The 23,131-nt window shown below is 40.0% G+C and overlaps 1 protein-coding gene across 3 annotated transcripts in view; it reads right to left on the reverse strand.

The window, feature by feature from the left end:
• Window positions 1–15,976: 15,976 nt before the first annotated feature.
• The window catches only part of OPN5 (opsin 5), a 34,478-nt gene continuing 27,323 nt past the window's right edge, over window positions 15,977–23,131 (reverse strand). For all 3 annotated transcript variants that reach the window (XM_054064236.1, XM_054064237.1, XM_054064238.1), the window contains one exon: window positions 15,977–22,833. In XM_054064236.1, the coding sequence (XP_053920211.1) occupies window positions 22,770–22,833 (64 nt within the window). In that variant the 3' untranslated portion in view covers window positions 15,977–22,769. The remainder of the gene's footprint in view (window positions 22,834–23,131) is intronic.

Consider the following 23,131-nt stretch of genomic DNA (forward strand, 5'->3'; position numbering starts at 1 on the left):
CTGGGCTCTTGACATCCTTTGGAATAACCCTGCAGAATATCCCAGATGTCTGAAAAATTACCACACTGTCCCTACTTTGGAAAACATTCCTGGTGTTTTCCAACACCATGAAAAAGGCTTAGCCTTATCTGTAGTGTTGCTGTGCAGAAACACAGGCCTAAAAACTATGTACCACTTTCTGCTGTCTGCTTGTCCTCATCCATTTACTCCTAGCCTGTTTGTATTCATCTCTTGTCCCTTTGTCCTCATGTTGAGACCATAAGCACTTCAAGCAGGCTTTGTTCTGGGTAAGAAGAGCATTTAGCACAATTGGTTTATGGATTAATGCTATTTCACGAGTGGCGCAGTACCAATCACAAGTTGACCTTTCAACTACGCAGGCCAAAGTACAACATTGTAAATCCAAATGATATCTTTTTAAGTCTATGTTAGTCCAAGCAAACTCTGTCCCCAGAATTTATCAACAGTAATGTTTTCAATTCCTATTATATCTTCAGATCACTAAGGCGCTTACCCAATTTTATATTCTTCCTAAAATGTGAAGCCCCACTAATTAAGAACATGCAAAGTGCTTTAGTTACATTTGATACAAAGGACAAAAATGGTTTTGAATTCACCTCCGCAATATATGACGTCAATGCTCTATAATATGGAACAGCAGCATCTGCTCTTGTACTATAACCAATGCCATGGGCTGACCACTACTCCTGGATATACAACTTAACATTAGATCTCAAGGGCAATTAGTATTTCAGAAATGGAATGTATTTTAGAGGTTTGGAAGCTGTATGGAGGAGAAACAAAGGACAAGAAAATACATCTGATTCCCACTGAGGGTCTGAATAACCTCTGCAATTCACCCACAGGCAAAGAAACACTTTGGAACTCTTTTAGCACCAGAGCGGGATAAATGTATTAAGGCAGGTTCCGGAGCTGATCATCCATGGCATGAGACTGCATACTCTGGGTTAGCGTGTCCTGCTGAGAAGCAGGTGGAAAAAAAAGGAAAAAAGAAAAAAAGAAAAAAGGAAAAAATAAAAGAACTCCAAAACCAGAGTAGACTGAAGTGCAGTAAGCTGTCAACACAATAAAATTTCTTCTGGCTTCTTATTATTTAAAGAAAAATAAAATGTCTGGAAGACAAGATTCAGAATCCCTAGCAATGGTCTTTTATGTTCTTATATATTGGAATCTCTCTTGCTATTCTTGTGATCTTTACAATCACTCAGCTCCTCTTTGAAGGTCAATATCCTCCACATAGAACTGCTGAAAGGCCGAATCCCACTGACCATAAATCATCTAAAAAAAATCCTATACCAGAGTGAGAAATTTGCCACTATTTGATTTTATTGACAATCTCGTTAGACTTGTGCTGTAGTTTTGTGTTTTGCTACCCCTAAATAATTCATTACGATGCATGCTTTGATGGTGTCTCCTCTTATAAGCAGATATAATGTTCTGGTATTAACCACACATATCAGAAATTCAGCATCTTTTGATGGGATCACATTAATTAAAATAAAAAAAATCCTATCATTATATTCCATTTCACAGCTAGAGAAAATCTCATGCCATTGTGACTCCGGAGCTTGAAATGTAATTTTCAGAAAGCACCTATGTATTTTAGATGTCTTTTATACAGTTGCATTTTTGTGCTTTGGGTGAAAGGTCAATCACATTGTCTATTTTTTATTTCACTTTGCTCTGTTTCTTGCTTCATCTTTGAAACACACAGGTTCACCCCCCCCAGCAAAAGACAGCTCTTTGTCACCACAGATGGTCCATTAACCCCACTTTGGAATGCCTACTGTCTCTTATCTCTGTAAAAGCCCAACCCAGCAGTGAGCACAACATATTTTCTGCCCACATCTTACAGAAACTGCAATACTGAAAATCAATTTTCTGACATCCTTTCCAAATCGATACTTACAAGAAAATCACAGGAAACATAAAAGGTGAGATAATGTTAGAAAATCAGCTCTACCCAGTGGGAGGTGTCCCTGCCCATCGTAAGGGGTTGGACTTAGGTGATCTTTAAGGTCCCTTCCGACCCAAACCATTCTATCATTATTTAAACCACTTTTATATTATTTAAGCTTTGGTAATTCTGATTTTATCCGTGCCATGTTCTTGTCTTTGCTCTCACCTGACAGATGAGTGTTTTGCAAAAAGACACAATCAATTTTCTTTGATTAATCTTTGCTGGAGATCGAGTACAAAGGCAAGAACTTCCTCTGGGATCTCTAGAGCCACTGTGACCAAAAGACTTCTGTCTGTCCATGAGTTCTCATAGGATGGGATGAATTATCTTTTTGGGGAGATCTGCTGTTACTGAAGTGGGTCCTCTAGGGTGCAGTTGATTTCTGGTGCACATCCTCAGGTGTAAAAGTCCAGACAGGATTCGGAATACAGAGATGGGTCCTCCCTGCAAAGTTAGGTGTGATGAATCCCCATCTAGTTCCCATCTGGTCTATTTGAGTAGGGGGCAAAGTATCCAAATAGTGACAGATTTTAATCATCTGCAGTTTTTTAAGTCAATCACTTTGCACCATGGTAAGTGAGGAAGGATTTTGTGGTTACAATCTTGCTCCATGCTTGTTTGTCTGGGATAGATACGAAGCCCAGGGGTTGACTGCAAGAATGCAGCCACTGCTCCCCTGACAGACGAGACACCTCTTGAAATGCATGTCCTTCAAAAATGCATTACTTGCTCATTCAATGTTCTGTGTTTTGCATTTATTGGGGTCGGTATTAGTAAATGCAGAGGAAAATTGATACAAAGCACTTATTTTTGGTACACCAGACCACACTGTTTTCAGTAAGAAGGGTTGTAAATGCAAAGCTGCTTCAATGAGATTGCTCAGCACAGTTTCCTGTGATGAATAAACTCTCCGGGATCTCCAAATAATCCTAAAATCCATGTTTTCCTTCTATTACATTAGGTATAAATAGGAATTTCTAATAAAGCTATGCACCTTCCTCCCAGCACATACAGTAGAATAGTCCTGAATTAGTAAGAAATAGCTTTCTACTCTCTTAAATTCAGATTCTGCTCTGGTGGGTCTTAAAATTTTTGTTCCAGGAGTGGGTCATCCTGTTTGGACTTCGGTGGCCAATATTGAGCTTAGTGAGTGCAGCAATTTTACAGCCAGATCCTCTGTTTTCCTTTGGGTTTTACAATTAGCCAAAGGTTTAGCAGAAATGTCAGCTGGGAAAAAAAAATAGCATCCTCTTAGTGAAGTGTGAAGGTGACTGATAAATCAACCGCCAATATTTTATGTTAAATGCTTACAAAAAGAAGTATTTAGGACAGAAAAAACCCCACTTTTTCCCTGGGATTACATTTACCTATGATTCCAACTTGAAAATGGCTCCACAACAAGAACAAGAGATCTAACTTAGATGCTTCATTTCTTTGTTTTTATTTCCTGTTTATGTGCCAAATTTTCCTTTTATTCCATCTATTTTTTTTTGTTCCTCTGAAGACAAAACTGTTTCCTTGTGGTCCAATACGCAGAGTTCCACAGCTGATAAACCAATCTGATTATTACTTACCTATTGCTCATACAAACAATCCCCAAGCTAAATTTCACAAGCTTCTGTTCACCTGAAAAATCTGCACATATATTTTATAATCTGGGGTCAAATTGCTGACGTTCTGCAGTGATCCAAATTGTGATTGAAAATTATTTACGTTTTTTTTTCTCTGAAGAAGCAGAGCCCATTGCCTGAATGGTTTGCACCATGAGAGCTGCAGGAATGTGCATTCTGGGATATAAAAGATGAAAGATAAAACCATAACACCTCAACTACAGGACTAAGTTTTCAAAATGTATTCTTCTCTGTATTGTTCCTTCTTAAAGTAGCTCAAAACCCTGACATTTCATCAAAAACATTTAATTTGACATACAAAATACTTTTCATGGAGCAGAGGTGCGGATGTTTGATCAGTTCTGGCTTTGAGCTCCTTTCCTTGTTGTATTGATCACAATGTATAAAGTACATATCTGCGTCAACGAGCCTTTGAGGGGAACAGGAAGAGATATTTACATTTTTTCTGTTTTTATTTCCCATGGGAAAAAATTAAATACATATTAAAAAAAAAAAGAAAGCATTAAAACCATTCACAATGGTTTGTATTTTAAGTAAGATGAAAAAGAAGGACAAGAAAGCATCCCCCAGTACATTTTTTTTGAATATTCAACGTATGTGACCAATTCTTCATTTAGAAAATGTCATTTAAATTCAATTGTTTTTCTGAGGTTCCAGTTCTAATTGCATCAAGGTCAGATAACTTGTAATAAACTATGATATATAAAACAAGTATCATCTAAATGATAGTAAATGTAGAATTTTATTCTAAGCTATAATAAATTTTCCTTTCCCTTTTGATGCTCTGCACCAAGCCTTTTTCAGGAAGAGACTACTGGAGATCTCTTGCAGGTGACCCATTGATATACTGGTCACGTGGTAAGGAAAACAGAGGTCCAAAGACCATATCAGAGAGGGTTTCTTCTTCCAGGCACAAGCAACTGAGGAGAAAAAGCTAATAAAATATAGGTGTGGGTTAATACACAGTGTGTACGCAGCTATTTCTTCCTTTTCAGCTGAATCAGCTTTGGAGATGGTAATGGTGACGTCCTCCTATGTTGCTTTTACTGATGCTAAATTCTCGTTGGTTTTACTAGGAAGAGAGATAGGAAGAGAGTTGGGTCTACCACGTGCATAGCGTTTTCGATGCTTGAAGGATCAGTAAGCTCTTTCAAGAATGTATGAAAAGACAAATGTTCAAGTGACCATCCAAGTCTTTTTCCTCATAATTAAGACCTGAATCACTGAAGTAGGTAATATATACAATAACCTTTGCACCGCGCCTTTACCCCAGAGGCACAATGACTATGAATTACAAGGTTCATTATGTGCTACGTTTGGTACATTATTTTCGTACTACCTCTTGAAGAGGCAGGATTAAGGGTAATGGAATGGAAAATTTCCTTTTATCCCATCTTGGGTCAGTCTGAGTGTATCCCATGTATCAGCTTGCAGCAAAAAGGCCCCAACATGTGTCTTCAAATCACACACCCTTTGGGAATTTCTACAGGGAATACTACTAACACAAAAGGAAAAGGAAACAAAGTAAAGCATGTTCAGTGACTTGAAAGAATTTTCTTTTCTTTTTCTTTTCTTTTATTTCATTTCCTTTCTTTTATTAGTTGACCTTTCCCATCCTTACTAAAGACACAGTTTAGTCAAAAGCTGTCTTCTTCTTTATTGCTAAATATGTAGGTTGAAAAGTACATATTGTCTAGAATTTAAGGTTACAGATGAAAGCCGTTCACCTTCCCTTGACAACACAATCAGCATCCGGCATTAGAAATTGGGCTGATTTCAGATGGTTTTAAAAATTACCTATGAAAATCCCACCAAAAAGAATTCATTTTTTTCATTTATTCCTAAGTTACCTTTACCTCCAAGCCAGCTTTGCCGTACTCCAGATATTATCTACTTTTATCCGAGACCTGACAAACCTCTTTCCCCCAAATTTCCTGTCTTTCCTATCATATAAAGCAGTCAAACAGCTGCACCAGCTACAACGCCGCACAGTTGTACTGGTAGGATAAGCATCTCTCTTAGGGTAATTAATTCTTATTAGGAAAAGTTTTCATTTTCAAATTGCTTGAAGTCATCTTGACTATTACCGGATAGAAACCAATAAATAATTCTTATTTCCATGTTTTACAAACCCAGGTTTCCACCAAGATCGTTGGAAGAAGGTCCCAGGTTAGGCAGCCTTGGACAGTGATTAGTTGTTGCTTCCCAGGGTCTGGTAGCTTTAGACAGAAAACTTAGATTCTTTGTGAGAATGAGAATCACTGGAAAGAAATATTTATAACAATCTGACATTCTAGAAAAACTGCGCGTTTGTAATCGCTGTGTCATTAAAACTGGAACTGAAGGCTATATGAACAAGCTAGTTGTTGGATGGTCACACCAATTAATTTCAAGAATTTATCATTTGCTCAAAAGAACTGGTGACGAACAATGATGTTTTATTAAATTCAGTGGCAGAAAACAATTGGAAAAAAAACACATTTTGAACAGTTTCCATCCATCAATGCTTCTGTTTGAGCAACCAGGTATTACACATCATAAAAAATGGGATTTAAGTGCTTGCTCTTATTTTCCTTTTTCTTATTATTCTCTTATTATTTTATTCTCTTATTATTTTCCTTTTTGTTTGATTTTCCTTATAATATTCTCTTATTATTTTCCTTTTTGTTTGTAACATTTCTAAGAGCAGAAGCGAGGTTACACTATGGAAATCATCACACTGACTCTTTGAAAAATGTTATTCCCTTGCCTTCTTTTAAGCTTTGCGGTGAATTCTCTGCCTCCCTGTCTCTCTAAAATAATGTGCGTGGCCGCAGGAATGTCTTTATCTAATTCCTGCTGCATGCTAAGTTATATTCCATTCAGTCAGGCTGATCTGTATGCTTTTGGATTTTCCAGCTAATTATTTTGTTCTGTTTGTATCATTAGTTTTATTGTTGCTGTTGTTAAGAGGATTTTCCTGCCTAACTGATTTCCAGGTCTTTTTGCTTTCCTGAAATACTGAGTTACAGAAGAAGGCACCAAACCTCTTGTGTTCCTAATTACAATCCCCAGTTGCTGAAACCTTTAGGTGTTCTCATTACTACCCCCAGGAAAAGGCAGATAAAAGCCTTATTTCTCTTCTTGACACCCTGTAGCGAAAACTGGTTTTCCACATATAAAAATTCCTACATGCCAACATTCGCAAGTTACCCTGGGAATTAAAAATGCTGAATGCAAAGCACAGCAGACTTGATGCCATGAGGGATCCTGTTTCCCCACGTGCAATACCACGTCAACGCGCTTTTAGACAGGAGCAGCACATCTGTAGGCAGGCAGTGCCCTTTCACCTTCTCGGATCCCATCAGCCACTACACGAGAGCCACATACTCACTCACTCGTGCTGCTTGCAGAAAAACACTGCTTCTTTCTTGCCCAAGTGCAAGAAAGAGACTTGATGAACTGAATGGGCTGTTTGATTGGTCCTTCTATTGTTCTAACGCCACCAAGTGATGAAAAATAAAATGGAAAAGAATGAGTGGTTTAGAAAGATTGAGCTCAAAATCAGAAACAGAGTTTCTGTCAAAACTCACGCGCCAAATTCATCTCCCCTTGTCTAACCTGCAGTCAGTTGCCGTCCCAGAGACTTTCAGCTATCTCCATCTGTCCTCCAACATCTCATTTACAGAGGCTCGTGAGGTTAGGATGAAGACAACAGCCAGGCCATCTGCCTTTTGCCTCCGTATCCCCATCACTTTGTGTCACTCAGTTACTGCTACATGACAGTCATTTGCATATATGGCTGAAGCGTATTTTCACAGAAGCATGGATTCATAGCATATCTCAAGTTGGAAGGGACCTATAGTAATGGTGGAGTCCAAGTCTCTCCTCCTCTCATTGCTACCCAAAACTACACCACTTTCCTTAAAGGCAGTCAGTTTTGAACTAAAGACATCAAGGAATGGGAATCCACCTCTTCCCTCCATCATTTGTTTCAGCCCTTAATCAAGATCAGTGCTTAAAACATATTAACCTGTTTTCTCTTATTTATTTATTCACTATATATACTTTATTTATACACTGCAAACCAAGGCTGCTCTGAAACATCTGTTAGGCTCAGTAATTGGACACAGTGATTACAGTGATTGGGATGGAAGAACAGCATTAATACTCAGCTGCTGATGAAAAAGCTGCTCCTTGCCACCCTGTATTAAATTTAGCAGCCAGCTGCCACTGCTCTACTTGCTGGTGTGTTTTGATGTGTCCCCACATGACGATGAGGACGTGTGGCCGCAGTCTCCTGTATCAATAGCAGGTCCAGCTCTGCAAGGAGCTGACACACTGCCCCAAAAGGTGTTAGAGATTTACTGTGGCTTTGTAGGCATTGCAGCAGAAGCTCCAAGAGCACAAATGCCATGTTTAGGGAAACCTTAAAAACATCTAATGGGAACTGATATCACTTCATTTGGATTTTACCCCATGTTTCTGGCAATAGTAGGGAAGTTATCTTAAAGGGGCTAATGATAATAATTAGATGCGCATTAAATGTAGGTATTTCAGTTCAGCATTTGATACTATCTAGATGGCTGTACCTTGAATATCAATCTGTTTGAATGAACTGAGTCTTCACTGTGGTATCCTTGAATTAATTGATTAATTCCTTTGCTTCTGGCATATACATGGACCCTATTAAGAGCAGAGGGAGAAAGAAATCTGTTTGTGATTAGCAAAGAGATTTTTCTTTGGATGAGAACTTTCCATTCTTAAGCAAATTCGTACACCTGAGAGCCTGTATTTTTCTCTTCCAGCAAGTCTGCTTTGCCAAATATGCCCCTTTTATTAAAACGAATCTATTGGAGGTGTCACACTCTCTTACCTGCTACTGAACTTGACCTTGGAGGAGCACCAGGATTGTATATGAAAATAGGAGAAAGCCCTGTGCTCCCCTAGATTCTTCACTACTTTCTTCTCAGCCAGTTGTCATCCTTTAACAAGCAAAGAAATTTTACATGGAGATAAGCAAATATAATAAACTGATCGGTTTGAAGATGGATTACACTCCCTTTTTTTTTTCTTTTTGGAAGCCCTCAAGACTGAAATCCTAATAAAAAAGCTCTTCATAATACATCCACTGTCACTTTTTATTTGTCTGAAGCATTTTTTTCCCATTGGTATGTCTCTCAACACTTACTCAAGCTGAAAAAAAAAGCTACTTGCTGATATAAACAGGTTTGCAATACTTAAGGAGAACATATGAGCTATTTTACAAAAGCCAGGTTGACAGCAGCATTTCAAAAATGAGACTATAATGTAATAAAAGCATTATCCCAGCTTCTGTCTGCACAGAGAATGAGAAAATTAACGAAACATTGTGACAGATGAGGACTGGGAGAAGGGAAAAATGGAAGTGGAGCTGGAGAAGCACAAAGCAAAACCTTCTGAAAAGGCAGTGCTTGACTACAAAGGTTTATGCCTTCTCCTGTCTCAATGGACCCTCTGTGAAAGCATTCCCCATGCCAAACCCAAATGATTTGTCAGCTGCCCATTAAACTCTTTCTCTACAAGATACTTCACCCCCATTGCTTGCCCATTGTATTTCCAAAGAATGTTGCATCCCTGTTTCAAACAGCAGAGATAATGCATCCCTGAAAGTATCCTTGTCACTGACATTAGCAGTAATAAACATGGTAGGCTGACAGTATATTCCCAGGAGGGCTTTGACAGTGCTCGATATAATCCCCTATATGCCTGCCTATACCGAAACAAATCTGTTACCTGATGATGGTTCTTTCTATTCAGCCATTCCGGTGAAAACATATTTCTTGTCATTGCTCCTCGGTGAGATACAGTTTTTCTGTAAATAGTACTGCAGGCTGATTTCTTGCTTCTGTTCCTTCGGGTGTTGAAGCAAAAGCTCTGGGAGCACCAGGCTCTGGCTCTGGCACCTGGAGTGGGGGAGGTTTACGATACTCAACATGACTTTTATTATGCCATGCTTTGCCTTAGAACCGTACAGCCCTTTCTGGTACTAATCCTAGCGGCATCCCTGGGGGGTTGTTTGTCTGAACACAACCCCTTTGTACAGGTGGAAGAGTAACGAGTGATAAGAAGTTGCATGGTTACCCAATGGCATAGCAAATGGATTATTGCCCAATCTAGGGATATAAATGAGTCAAACTGACAGTGAAACTAAGAGAAACTTTTGGAATAAAGGTGGTTCCGTCATGACATGGAGGGAATGCAGATGACACTAAGCTGGGAGGAAGTGTCGACCTGCTGGAGGGTAGGGAGGCTCTGCAAAGGGATCTGAACAGGCTGGACTGCTGGGCCGAGACCAATGGGATGAGGTTTAACAAGGCCAAATGCCGGGTCCTGCACTTGGGGCACAACAACCCTATGCAGTGCTACAGACTGGGGGAAGAATGGCTGGAGAGCTGCACGGAAGAGAAGGACCTGGGGGCAATGGTTGACAGCCGACTGAACATGAGCCAGCAGTGTGCCCAGGTGGCCAAGAAGGCCAACGGCATCTTGGCTTGTATCAGAAATGGGGTCACCAGCAGGTCCAGGGAGGTGATTCTCCCTCTGTACTCAGCACTGGTGAGACCGCATCTCAAGTACTGTGTTCAGTTCTGGACCCCTCACCACAAGAAGGATGTTGAGGCTCTGGAGCGTGTCCAGAGAAGAGCAACAAAGCTGGTGAGGGGGCTGGAGAACAAGTCTTATGAGGAGCGGCTGAGAGAGCTGGGGTTGTTTAGCCTTGAGAAGAGGAGGCTGAGGGGAGACCTTATTACTCTCTACAACTCCCTGAAAGGAGGTTGTGGAGAGGAGGGAGCTGGCCTCTTCTCCCAAGTGACAGGGGACAGGACAAGAGGGAATGGCCTGAAGCTCCGTCAGGGGAGGTTCAGGTTGGATATCAGAAAAAAATTCTTCACAGTAAGAGTCATCGGGCACTGGAACAGCTGCCCAGGGAGGGGGTCGAGTCGCCTTCCCTGGAGGTGTTTAAGGAACGGGTGGATGAAGTACTTAGGGACATGGTTTAGGGAGTGTTAGGAATGGTTGGACTCGATGATCCAATGGGTCCTTTCCAACCTTGTGATTCTGTGATTCTGTGATTCTGTGATTCTGTGAATGGCAGCCAACAAAAAAATAGCAGTGTTGGAGGGCAGCCAGGATATTAATGTACTGTAGGTGCTTTTGCTTGTCTGTCTTTGAGAGTCATTGTGACCTTGGAAGAGGTAGCACAGTCTTGAGGATGTCCCATCCCTCAAGCTACACACGAGGGTAGCACAAAACAGCTGTAAAGCCAGCCTGGTGTACTTCTATTTCTGCTCAGCAGAGTTCAATCAAAAGATATCCAATATTATGCTTGTAATCATATCTTCTGTCCACTAAGGTGTCTCTGCTCATGTAAAGCCACAGGAGAGGCACTGGTAGAAAGGAGTGGGTGGTGAGCGCACAGGTCCTGCACATGTGCCCCAATTGTAGAATATGAAGAGGGAGAGCTTGGCGTGACCAGCAGATAAACAACTGCATTTTGCTCTTTTCAGCCTGAAGTCCAGTTTAATACATCAGAGAAGCCAACATTATAATTTTCTCACTCTCTTTTGAAAATGCTTCTTGGCTCACTGTCTGCTCAGACATGACTGTGATGCATTAAAGCATTAATGCTAACCAATTTCTATGCAAAACTCTATGTAACAAATATCCAGTGCATATTTCATGTCTTCAGGAAGGCTATGCATTGAATGAGAATGAAACAGGAATAGAAACTTCAAACCCTATCTTTTATAAAGCTGGCAGTTTTATCTCTGCATCATTCATGATGCCTTTATCCTTTATTCCACTTTCTTTGAATAAACATCAATAAGGTTTCAAACCCAAAATTTTTATTCTTTCTGCTATGCCCAGATCTACTTTACTACCAGTGTGGTACACAGCAGCAAACTACTTTCAGCTAGAGTATAGTTTTCTTCTTTTTTCCTCTCTGTTTTTCTTTGTTTTCTTGTTCGTACAGCAGTAATTTGTGTTGGTTCCTGATATAGGTACAAAACTATATCCTGTGGCTATTGATTCATACAAAGCCCTAAATACCTTTCCAGGCAACACACCAAGGGATTTCAAACTCAACAGAATTATTCCAGGATAAATTCTAAGTATTACAAGATTAATCTCTATTTAAAGGAATGAATCCCTCACTAAAAAACTTTACTTTCACCATGGTAATGAAAATATCATCCTAGGAAATAATTCTACCAAAATGTGATGTTGGAGTTTAAGATACTGGTCATCGAGACTGAATTCGGTGGAGATGACATTTAGAGATACAGAAATTGAGACATCTAAACAAAAAGTTTGCTCTTTCAAGGACACAGTCTGATTCCTTTGAGTCCTTGTTGCTTGATGGTTATCTTTAGGCTGAAGAGAAGAAAGTGAAAATATTCCTATGGAAAGATATAGGCATGACTCTCCATTTCTCCTTCTCAGTCTCTTCAGAAAGGCAACTTGCTTGGGCTAAACAATGAAATAGTAATGGGGCAAGAGAAAAATAGAGAAACTAACTATGCTGACATCAAGAGTCTTTGAAATACAGCCAGACTGATTAAAATTCCTTTCTCCAGTGGGACAGAAGAAGCAATTGAACCTTCACTGTCCACTTGCTCTGTGTGCACCGTACACTCGCTGCTATTATGAATCTCAGGAAAGGCTTTCAAATTTCTCTACAGATAATGGGAGAAGCATCAGTATCACACTAGGTATGTGGGTGAGGTATTTAGACAGAGAGCAGAACTTTAATAAAGCCTGACATTCGGCTCCCACTGGATTAATGTAGTCTATAAGTCCATCACAGTTTTCCTCCCTATAGGCAAATCAATGATTTGCTTTACATGATTTTAAAACATTCTTTTAAAATCAAGCATGAAACATTCCAAGAAGAGAAACTATTCACACAGTTTTCCACAAAAATATCAAGATAAGTGAAAGCGTACTTGCCAATATTGTTGTTCTGCTTCGCAATTAAAAGTAAAGAGAAGAAATTGAGGGAAAAGCTTTTTAGCAGGGCCTGTAGCAAAAGAACAAGGGGTAGTGGTTTTAAATTAAAAGAGAAAAAGTTTAGACTAGATGTTAGAAAGGAATTTTTCATGCTGAGGGTGGTGAATCGCTGGCACAGGTTGCTCAGGGAGGTGGTGGATGCCCCATCGCTGGAAACATTCAAGGTCAAGTTGGACGGGGCTCTGAGCAACCTGATCTAGATGAAGGTGTCCCTGCTCACTGCAGGCGATTGGACTAGATGACCTGCAAATGTCCCTTCCAACCGAAACCATTCTATGATTCTTCAGTTTTCTTCACAAAACTTCACCTGTGGTGACCACCCGCAAATATCCTGAAAAGGGACGCCCTTCCTCAAGTTGAATATCAGTATTTTTGAACAGTAGGTACCTAAAAGCTATCTTGCCTTCACCACTCCTCTATGCTTTCTACTTACTGAATCCCAGGAGAAGTGTATGAAAAACTAAAGACGTGTTCACACAAACTTGTCTTCATGTTAACCAATACTTTCATGAACCCATTTCTGATTGGATTCCCATCAACCGCAGCCCTGCGCTCTTGAGCACTGCAGCTCCTGCCAAGCAGGGAGAGCTTTCATGTGGAAAGGGTTTTAAAAACTCAGCTTTGACCCAAAATACCGACTCTGTGAGATGCAGGTTTCTTCTAGAATCACATCATAGAAGTGCACAAGGTTTTACAGTATTTTACTCCTGAAAACCTTCCTCAAATAAATAGTGAGTCTTCATTTAATACAACAATGAAACAAATCTTTTATATTGAAATTCAAACCCCTGTTTGATTCCCAGCTGCAAATTCCACACATAAGGTTTGAATCCACCACAACCTCCTCTCTTCTTCAAATCCTGATTAAATTCTTATTTCATTTTCAGCTTCCACTACAGAAGAAGCTTACAACAAGCAGAAAGCTCCCCACTAATCTTCAAATCTCCAAGGAGAGTACATCTGTTATGGTTCTCTCTCTGATCTTACAGTTATCCTACTGATCTAAAAATAAAGTTTTTTTGCTCATAATTATTTTTTACAAAACCCTTTGTTTCTTTCTCCATATATCAGAGTAACAGCTACAAAATAAAGGAAAAAAAACCTGGGTTTTTATTCTGGCTTTGAAGAAAGCTGATAGAAATAACCCTTTGTTCACCTGGAGGACTATTTTTGTGTCATTTGTAAGTGTGACCTTCAAAGAAAGACAAAGCACCTTCTTCAGTGCCTTGAAATAGCTGTTGTTGGATCTAAACCTATGTCAATGGAATCAAAGCGCAGCGCTCTCAGTTTCGGTGGACCCATGCGATGTAGGGAGGAGACAGCTCCCCATGGCTGTTAAAGAAAGGCTGTTTTTCAACGCTTTGTCAGGGAACGTGTTTTTTGTCACCTTTGCGGGACCAGAACCTGCCAGGAAGAGCTCCTATGGCTCCTGCACAAAAATAATTTTGTACTTTTCCCTTTGTATGATCACAGAGTGCCTCTGCACAATTGGCCAGAGGCCCAAATTCTGCTGCAGAACGAATGCCCCCCACCACTTAACGATGTTCTTCCAGGACAATGAACACCCTTTCCTTTTCCTCAGACCTGCTTTGTTATACCGGGATGATTCATTTGGGGCTTTCCAACTTCTGCACGGTGAAGAAATGGATTCCTTTCACCCTTCCCATGCCATCTGCGATCTGTACCACATCCTACCAGACTTCACCCTCTTCCAAGGTGAGCTCATTTAACCTGTCTTTGTACAGAAGCTGTTCCGTGTCTGGTGACAGAGGTTTGCTGTCCTTCACCTGATCTTTCTTTCTTCCACCCTTAGGGCTGAGACGGGGCACTTGGAGCCGTGCATGTCCACCTCAGACACAGCACGCCAGGAGCGCAGGCAGCAGCTTGGCATTAGTTTCCAGCCCAATCCCTTTACTTACAGACCTTCCTGCCTTGTTTTTCGCTGTAGCTGAGCTGGCCGTGAGGGCAGAGCAAAATGAGATTGAAATACCGCCAGTCACGCCACCTGACACTCAGCTTTGTGGTGGTGTAATCTCCTGCAGTTTCTGAGCTTTGGCTGCTCAGATTTACGCACAGATTACTGCTGGCGGGGAGAGGATGAGTCTGGGAGGAAAAGCTCTCGAGGGCTGGGCAGCCTCTTGCCTGCCTGTATCACTTTACCTGCTGCCAGCGCTGCCTGGCAAGGTTTTCCACCATGTCCTTGGTGTCAGAAGAATGGATAAATGACAGCGAAGAGTCTCGACGTCCTTCCCTTGTTATCCACAGCTGGACCGCTGACTTGTGCAGCCCACAAACCCTTCCCAGCTGGGGGAATCAGCCTCACCCTGCAGTTTCTCCAGCTCATTTCCTGCCCTCTGGCCAAGCCAGCAGCACGACAGCTAATCAGAGCAGTGGATAAACCTGCAGCATGGGATCCTTGGGTCTAACTCACTTTGCACAGATCCTCTTCTTGCTGTCCCTCACTTGGAGGCTGAGTTATGCACCTGAAAACCTTGCAGGGGATGTGATGCTGTCCTGGAGTCCCTGGAGTTCCAGGCAGTGTCCCTGGGCTCTCCCTTGCAGCCATCGCTCCCTGAGCAGTACCAGCAGTGATGTGCTGCCCACCCGCTGCTTCCAGCCTCGCGTACTCGCTGCTCAGCCCATCTAATTAATCCTCACGCTTCTGTTTTTTCCATGTGATGCTCCTATTCAGTTGCATAAACAAACCAATTCTGGACAACAGCTACCAGCCCGTCTAAGCTGACACCTGATCCGAATGCTAGTGGCTCTTAAGAGCGGGGTTTCTCTCTCTTTCTCCAGTTTTCAACTCCTCTCAGTATTCTTAAAGAAAAAGGAGGTAAAAATGAGAGCATCCCGCTTTTATGGACCTTCAACGGAAAGCATATTAAAAACCTGTCAAGGCAGCACTGCAGAGGACCAGGATGCCCAAACCGTGGTACCTTCTGCAGCTATGCAGGATCCCTCGGCCACAGCTGCCGGCTGTCTTGTGGGTCTGAGGGGGCAGTGGAAAAAAGAAATGAAAAAAAATGTATATTGTTCTTCTAATCAGGTTGGCAGAGACAAGAAAAAGCAACTTCTTAACCTCACACTCTGAGCGCTTCTCATTACACTGAACTGGGCTTTACCCTCTTTCTGCAGGCGCTTAAGTCACAGCAAAGCCCTTGACTACAGACATATATGGGTTATAGCTTGAAGTAAAATAGCACCAAAGGTAGCCCTGGTGTGAAAACATCCAACTTTGTAATCAAAACCCAGAGACAAAAGGGCAGGTAAAAACATCAATCCATTCTCTTGCTTTATTTGAAAGCACATTCAGATAACAAAGTGTGGAAAATAAAGTCTGCTCGTGATGCCATCAGTCTGTTTGTGTGTTCAGAGGAATGAAAAAGGGCAGAGAAAAATGAAAATAACCGGTTTGTTGCTCCAATAAAGTGACAGCAAAGTGTCCCCTGGTGTTAAGTGCAGCCAGTAGGTTTGGTTTTTTACTGCTTCATAACACAGTGTTATATATTAACAAATATTAACTCAGCAACGCTGCTTGAAAACTTACACAGTTATTTACAGATTCACTCCATAAATTTTCTCTCCCATTGCTGATTGCAGTTCCAGGACATTGCACTGACACACAATGCGTTGGGAACATTTATGGATGCTAACAACCAAATTTCCTACTGTGAGTTACAAGACTGTGGCAGTTTATGAATTCTCCCACTGCTCTGACCTCTGAGGTACATTAATAACCACACTCAGATCTTCTGTGATACTTTGAGCTCCAGTATACCGAAAAAAAATGCAGTAATAAGAATTCTAGGAAGTTCTGTATTAATTTCTTGTAGCTCTTTACAGCTTTGAATGTTGCTTGCGGCACCAACTTGCTGCCACTGACACTTCAGCTGTGCAGCCCAGGAGGCAACTGGGGAGGTTAAATGCATTTTAAAAACCACAAAATGAAGCAGAACATGGAAAAATCTGATACAACCCAGCGACAGGAACAAAGTAGTCTTCAGACTTCCTCGCCTTTACGCTTCTGGCCAAGTTAAATCCTCACAGCAGTTGGTACCTCCTCTCAGCAAGAGGGATCCTCCTAGCTCCAGGTCTCGTTATGTAAGTCAGAGCTGGAGAACTAACCCCGGAAAATGGTCAATAAATCTGACTTTTCCTGAGTCTGGCATGCTTTCTCCTTTTATTTGTAACACAATTTCAGAGCACAGCCAGTTGCCTGATCTCAGTGGAGTTGCTCCCGGTTTGTGTAAGCGAGAGAGCAATCCGGCCCCTGCCTACTTTCCCTTTGCCTTAAGGACCCAAACCCTCTGCTTCAGGCATTATAAATGATGTCCAAGGCCGGCAGTGCTGCTGTAGTGGCAAACATGGGAGACAAATAGGAAACCTGAGACCTTTTTTACAGAAGAAACTGGAAATAGATGCAGAGCGTGGACTTCTGAGGACGTGTGCACCTATTCTCAGCAGGAAGGAATCTGATCTCCTAAAGAAAGGAATAAAACTGGCTACTAAGTGCCTGTCTTATCCTGCTCGACAATACTAAGCATAGATCACTATCACAGCATCAAATGTGAATACAATTCTACTGCCAACAAAATGAGACAAAATATATAACACACACTAGAAGGGACACTTGAAGTAATTTCTTAATAAGACAGACCTTTAGCAGTAGGTATATCTTTCTATTCAATGATCATACCTCAGCTTTCAATGACAACTAAATTCCAGTTATATTGCATCAGTATCACTAAAAGTCTATTGATGTCTTTGTAAATTTATCCCTATTAGAAATTTAATTCCTAAGAATGAAAAGGTAGATCTACCAACATATATTTTTCTAAAGGTAATTTTCTCATGTAATTTCCTTGTGGTTATTTGTTATATTTTAATTTAATCGCTTTGAGATTCCTGATTTATTATCATATTCTCCAAAGCTCAGTAGCATAACTGTAAATATTTTATTCTAAGAAATTGTATATGGCAGAAATCACAGCACTTCATCTAATCTTGAACTCCCAGGTGTTGCAAAATGCTACCTCTGAAAAGCTCATCTAACAAATGAGAAAACAAAGATACTTCTTTCATAACAAAGTTTGACTTGGCATCTAAACATGCCACAGCATTGCACCAACTATGGATTTTGAAACAAATTCATTAAAAGTGAGCTTTACCGTGTGACAGGTCTTTTGAAGCTGGTTTCAGTGTGTCTACAATCTAGCTGTCCACACGGGAAGGTCAGCATTGCTCCCTCAGAAACACAGATGGGTCCTAAGGTGAGATACTGCCAACATTTAAATCAAGACTTCATTCAGAAAATCAGATATCAGGACTAAAAATGGCCATTTAACAGTGTTTCCATTTGTAAATAATTTCTGATAATGGATTGGGTAATCTGCTCTTGATTTGCTGCTAAATCATGTCCTAAATTCTCCCCTTAAGATCTGTTCCAAATCCTGACTCTTCCACTAGTTAAGAAAGCCCCATCTCAGCTTTTCCTGCCTTACCTTCCAGCTTTGCTTTCTTTTTATCACCTTCTGAAACTGAATGATTCCCTTTCTTAATTTGCATTATAATTGCCTTAAAGCTGCTTATAGACTGATATGATTTACTCTCAGACCTTTCCTTTTCTGGGCTGCCTTAGCTTAACCCTGTCATCTTCTCCTCTTAGCTTCCCTATAACTAAATCAAAAGAAAAATCAAAAGATTTTGTTCAACAGCTCAATAACTTACGTAAACATGTTGATGATGATGATAATAAAGACCTCTTTCCTTCATTGCAATGCTCTAAGAGGGAGTGAACCAATCATCCATCTGCCTTGGGAGAGGAGAGGGAGAGAAATAGGTGTTGTGGTGCACATCATTTATTAAGAGTTTTCTACCCAGGGCAGGGAATATCCTGAGCTGGGAAATGTAACTAAAAAGATGTCAAACCTGCTTTCCTAAGGGATGTAGGATGGTATGTCCGCGAGTTCCCCGGAGGCAAAAAAGGCGGTAGAAACGGGATCATAAAATGAATAATGTACAATTGCAGAACGAGTAAGTGCTTGGTCATTTAAGAGTAATTAATATTTATTCTCATGACCAAGATCACTGTGCATAATGGAGATGGGACCGCCTTCAAACAACATTGTCCATACACAGTCATCCAAGAGAAAAGTTCCACCAAAAAATCCAATTCTCTAGCATTTCACCTGTCAGTTTGTTAACCGTACTCTCTTCATATAAAGTCACATCATTTTTCTCTTTCCCTTTGGATGTCACAAAGCCAAAAGTTTTCTACTGGCTGCAATCGTGCATTGTAGGTCATAAATATTTTTAACAAACCATTTATTGGGTTGGGGATTTTTTCATTATTATTGCAGGGGTAGAAATAAATTTTGCTACAGCTGCATTCGCCTGCACAAACAAACATTCTCTACTGTATCCCAAAAGCTCATAACAATAACTTCTAGTTTTAGTGCTTTATATTTTGAAATTCTGCCACAAACGTTTGCTTAATTCCCCTATTTCATGTGTCTCTTTGAGTATTGATAGCTCTACATTGTCAACAGATTTCAGAGTCTGTAGAAGATGGTTTATAGGTATTCCTCACCTCTGGCTGAAAATAACCAAACTAAAAACCATCCATGGTTTGCATAATTTCACTGCCTTAACCTTGAAATACAGAGTAGTGCCTTAATCTCAGTGGGACAATCCAACTCTTCAGGTCAGCTCATTATCTAAACAAAGGCTTAACTTGTGTCAATTATTTCCTTCAAGCCCCTGACAGTGAATTCAGATAACGCCTTCTTCTTGGCAGCTCAATCTGGATGTCCACATAGGATATATAATAAAAGATTCTCATCTATAGCTATTATTCTTGATGCCACTATTTTCATTGAAAAACATTTAGTTTAATGTTAATACATAAAAGAGGGAAATTTCTTAATTTAACAAAGAGGCTGAAATATTGAAAATGCAATAAGAAATTTGCTCATCAGAGTCGTATTCCTTATTCATCACACTGGTTTTACTTTGTTGGTGCTTTGATTAAGCTCAGGTCACAAAACAACGTGTTTGAATCTTGCAGAACATTTAAAAGATTTCTTGAATGTAAATGAGAGATTCCTTTTCTCTTGATGACCTTAGACCAAGGCGACAGGTCTCAGTTATATATAATAATCAATTATCAGACTCAACACATGGACGTGACAAAACTCTGTCCTGAACATCAAAAGCAAATGATTACCTTTTGAACCATCAGGCTACAGCTTCGGATTCAATTCAAAATTGATTGTAAAAATTTGTATCCATAATAAGGCCCTGTGTTCCTCCACCGCTGCGATCCCAAATGGAGCATAAACTAATTGCATGATGTTCACAGGTAGAGAAAGAAGGTGCTCCAGCTCTCTTTTATCATTGAATCAGATGAGATCCATGACCTCTTATGTTAGGATTCTGCATTTGAATCACAATACTGCATGCTTGAATGTCTTGCTTGACTCAGGAAAACATCTTTCATTTGAACACGTGCTCAATGTAAATAGCTCTCTAACTTCCTGCTCAAATTAGTCTTAGAATTTCCTACTATTCAGCAGCAATAAAATTGTGTCTTCAAACATATGTAATTATGGAACTGAATAAAAAAATAATATCTTTAGATAAATCATGAGAAACACATTTATCATGATTCCAGAAATTCATATTTAGACTTTACTAAATTTCTGACCTATTTACATAGCACATCTACCTAGCACGTTCCCTCTAGTGGAATGCAAATATATTTTACAGTCTTTAAGAATATAAAATTCAGCCCTACCACAAATGTGTATGTCTTTCTGGGATGACTCAGAAGCGATTTCCAAGGGAGTGCATACTTTTTAAATTAAAAAGTAAAGAGAAAAGCTTCCCCAATTAAAACCATAGGAAGGATTCATGTACAAATTGTGAAATGATCTACCCTGAAATCTGGTAACTCCTTCAGTCTTACCAGCAGTTTTCCTCCAACTAATCTACTTTTACAGGGCCACAGTACGTCTGTCTAAGAGCAGACCTTTGTTAAGATAAGCATCTACAGACATCACCTGAGGTTTGCCTGGACGAAGAAAGGAATAAAAGCTGCAGGAAAACAGAGGGAAGATTTTCAACAGACAGCTTCGTAACCAAATCTGGAAATATTGTAATGGGTGCCCTCTGCTCTGGATCAATTTTGGGGCACAATTTGCAGCTGTAGTCAAGTAATAAACTTGACTTATATTGAACAGTCTATAGAGGTGAAAGAACCCAACTTCTTGGTGAAAATACAGCAAAAAATATTGTACAGGTAAGATGGTAACACCTTCTACCTCTGTGCGTTCTCCAAGTATTTATTCAAAACCCCTTATCTAAAATATTGCAGAGGAGGAAACAATACTTTCTTCTACTCAGCTTAGGAAATTCAACAAAATTCAACTTCTACAACATTGTCTGCAGAATGAGACGGTTGGGATATGCCAGTAAACAACAGATTACTTTAAACCTTCATGATATTGTGTATAAAACAAGATTAACATCAGTACAGATCAGCTACAAAGAAGTTCAGTTCGGTGTGGCAGGGAGTATGTGTTAAACACAATCGAGGAACAGCAGCATGATAAAAAGCACCATTAAACGCTAAACAGGAAAACAATGAACCTCTTTCATAAACGCTTTCTTTCCTTAGAGGAACAATTCAGAAGGAAACTTTAACCCTCCTAACTTTCTTATTTTTTAATGAATGGTCAGCATAAATCTGTGTGGGAGACTCTGTGATTTGCAAGTAACTTACTTTTTATCGTATCACGTTCTTCCTAAAGAAATGACCCACAAACATCAAAATCATTATTTCAAGCGTTAAAAAGCTGCTTATACTGAACTGCTAATTTTTGGTCTGTAGCCATGCCTCTACCTTAAGGTTAATTAAAAAAAAAATAAAAAGAAAAGGTATAATTACATCTCAGATTCAATACAGCTATTTTGGCTGCCTCACTCTGCAGGTCTTTTCAAGGCACATTGTTTCTCCATTGTGTACATTAGGAACTTGAAGCTTTCTTCTAGTAGGACTGTTGTTTTCCTAAATTGTTCCTAATCCTCATTCTTCCACAGTTTAGTGTTTAAAGACTGGATACAACTGCATTTGAGAAAGACTCATGTGTAACCTTTTGCACAAATTCACTAGTTTTGAGCCTGGTTTCATGCTTAGGATTGAGGAAGGATTTGTCACGTTATATTCAATAATGATCACATAAAGAATTGTGGAGAGGACCATACGAAGTGAAAAAAGTCAAGTTACTTTCCAAGAAGACAAACCTGTCTGCTTATTGCCATGACTTTTCACCTTAATTTTGGCCAGAGTATAATAAAAACGTGTGCAAACTTTTGGTTTGCTCACATTGGCAAACGTGAACTGACTTCATTTAGGTTCTGCTTTTTTATTACAAGGTTATTAAGAATTCCACACTATTGAAATGAAACTAGCATTTGAGCAAGAGACCTGTCCCCTCTCATTCGTAAGTACTGACCTGTGTGAATGCAGCACTTCTGACCCTCCCTTGACTAGAATCAAAATATTTCTCAATATTAAAGTGGTTTTAAGACAGCTTGTAGTCACTTGAGTTGGAGAGGCATTCACAAGGGATAATCAGTGGGCTAATTTTTCTCCAGTGGGTGATTCAGAGCCCTGATAAGTGAATTTCTGACTGATTTGTCCTCTAAGGAATCCTTTCTCTCATGCTCCAGTTCTCCAGTGACTGCAGCAGGAATCTCAGGAGAATAGCTTTAGCAAACTATGACTGGCCTTTGTGAATACTTTGTTTTCTGTGAAGGACAATATCGTCCAAATTATCACTTCTTTTACAACTGAAAAAAAAAAAAAGAGGTGTTTTAAAGGCTCTGAATAAAAAAAAATTAGATGTGAATCTTTTCTGTTTCTTCTTCTTCTGAGTACATAAAATATATGCCCAGCTCTAATCCCACTACTTCAGCCAGGATGGAAAGAAATACATTGTACATAGGATTAAGGAGTGAAATAGAAGTGTCATCATGTTTTAATTTATTTACAGAAAGAGGAACTGGAGATAGTACGATTTTTTGTCATCAGGTTTTCATTTGCTTTGTGCAAAAATGAGCCTTCAGACTTCCATTTGGGTTTCGTTCATTGCTGTCGAGTCTCTTTGTGCAGATATGGAATACATCCTATGGGAAGGAGAGAGCAGAATCATCATTTTGTTCTTACCAAGATGGCAATTAAGTTCCTAACTCTAGTAAGCGAGTTTTCCAAATCATTTAGCTCATGTGCAGGCCTACGTGAGCCAACTTGCATTCACCATGACAGACCAGGAGAAACCTATTTCATAGAATCATTAGGTTGGAAAAGACCTTTGAAATCATCAACTCCAACATTGGAACGCTAGGATTGAAGACAAATAGGGATTGAAGACAAATCCAGAGTCTGAAGATTCACTGAAGGCTACTTCAGATATGTCTCCCATTT

Source organism: Cuculus canorus, chromosome 3 (genome assembly GCF_017976375.1).
Source record: "Cuculus canorus isolate bCucCan1 chromosome 3, bCucCan1.pri, whole genome shotgun sequence".
NCBI classification, from domain to species: domain Eukaryota; kingdom Metazoa; phylum Chordata; class Aves; order Cuculiformes; family Cuculidae; genus Cuculus; species Cuculus canorus.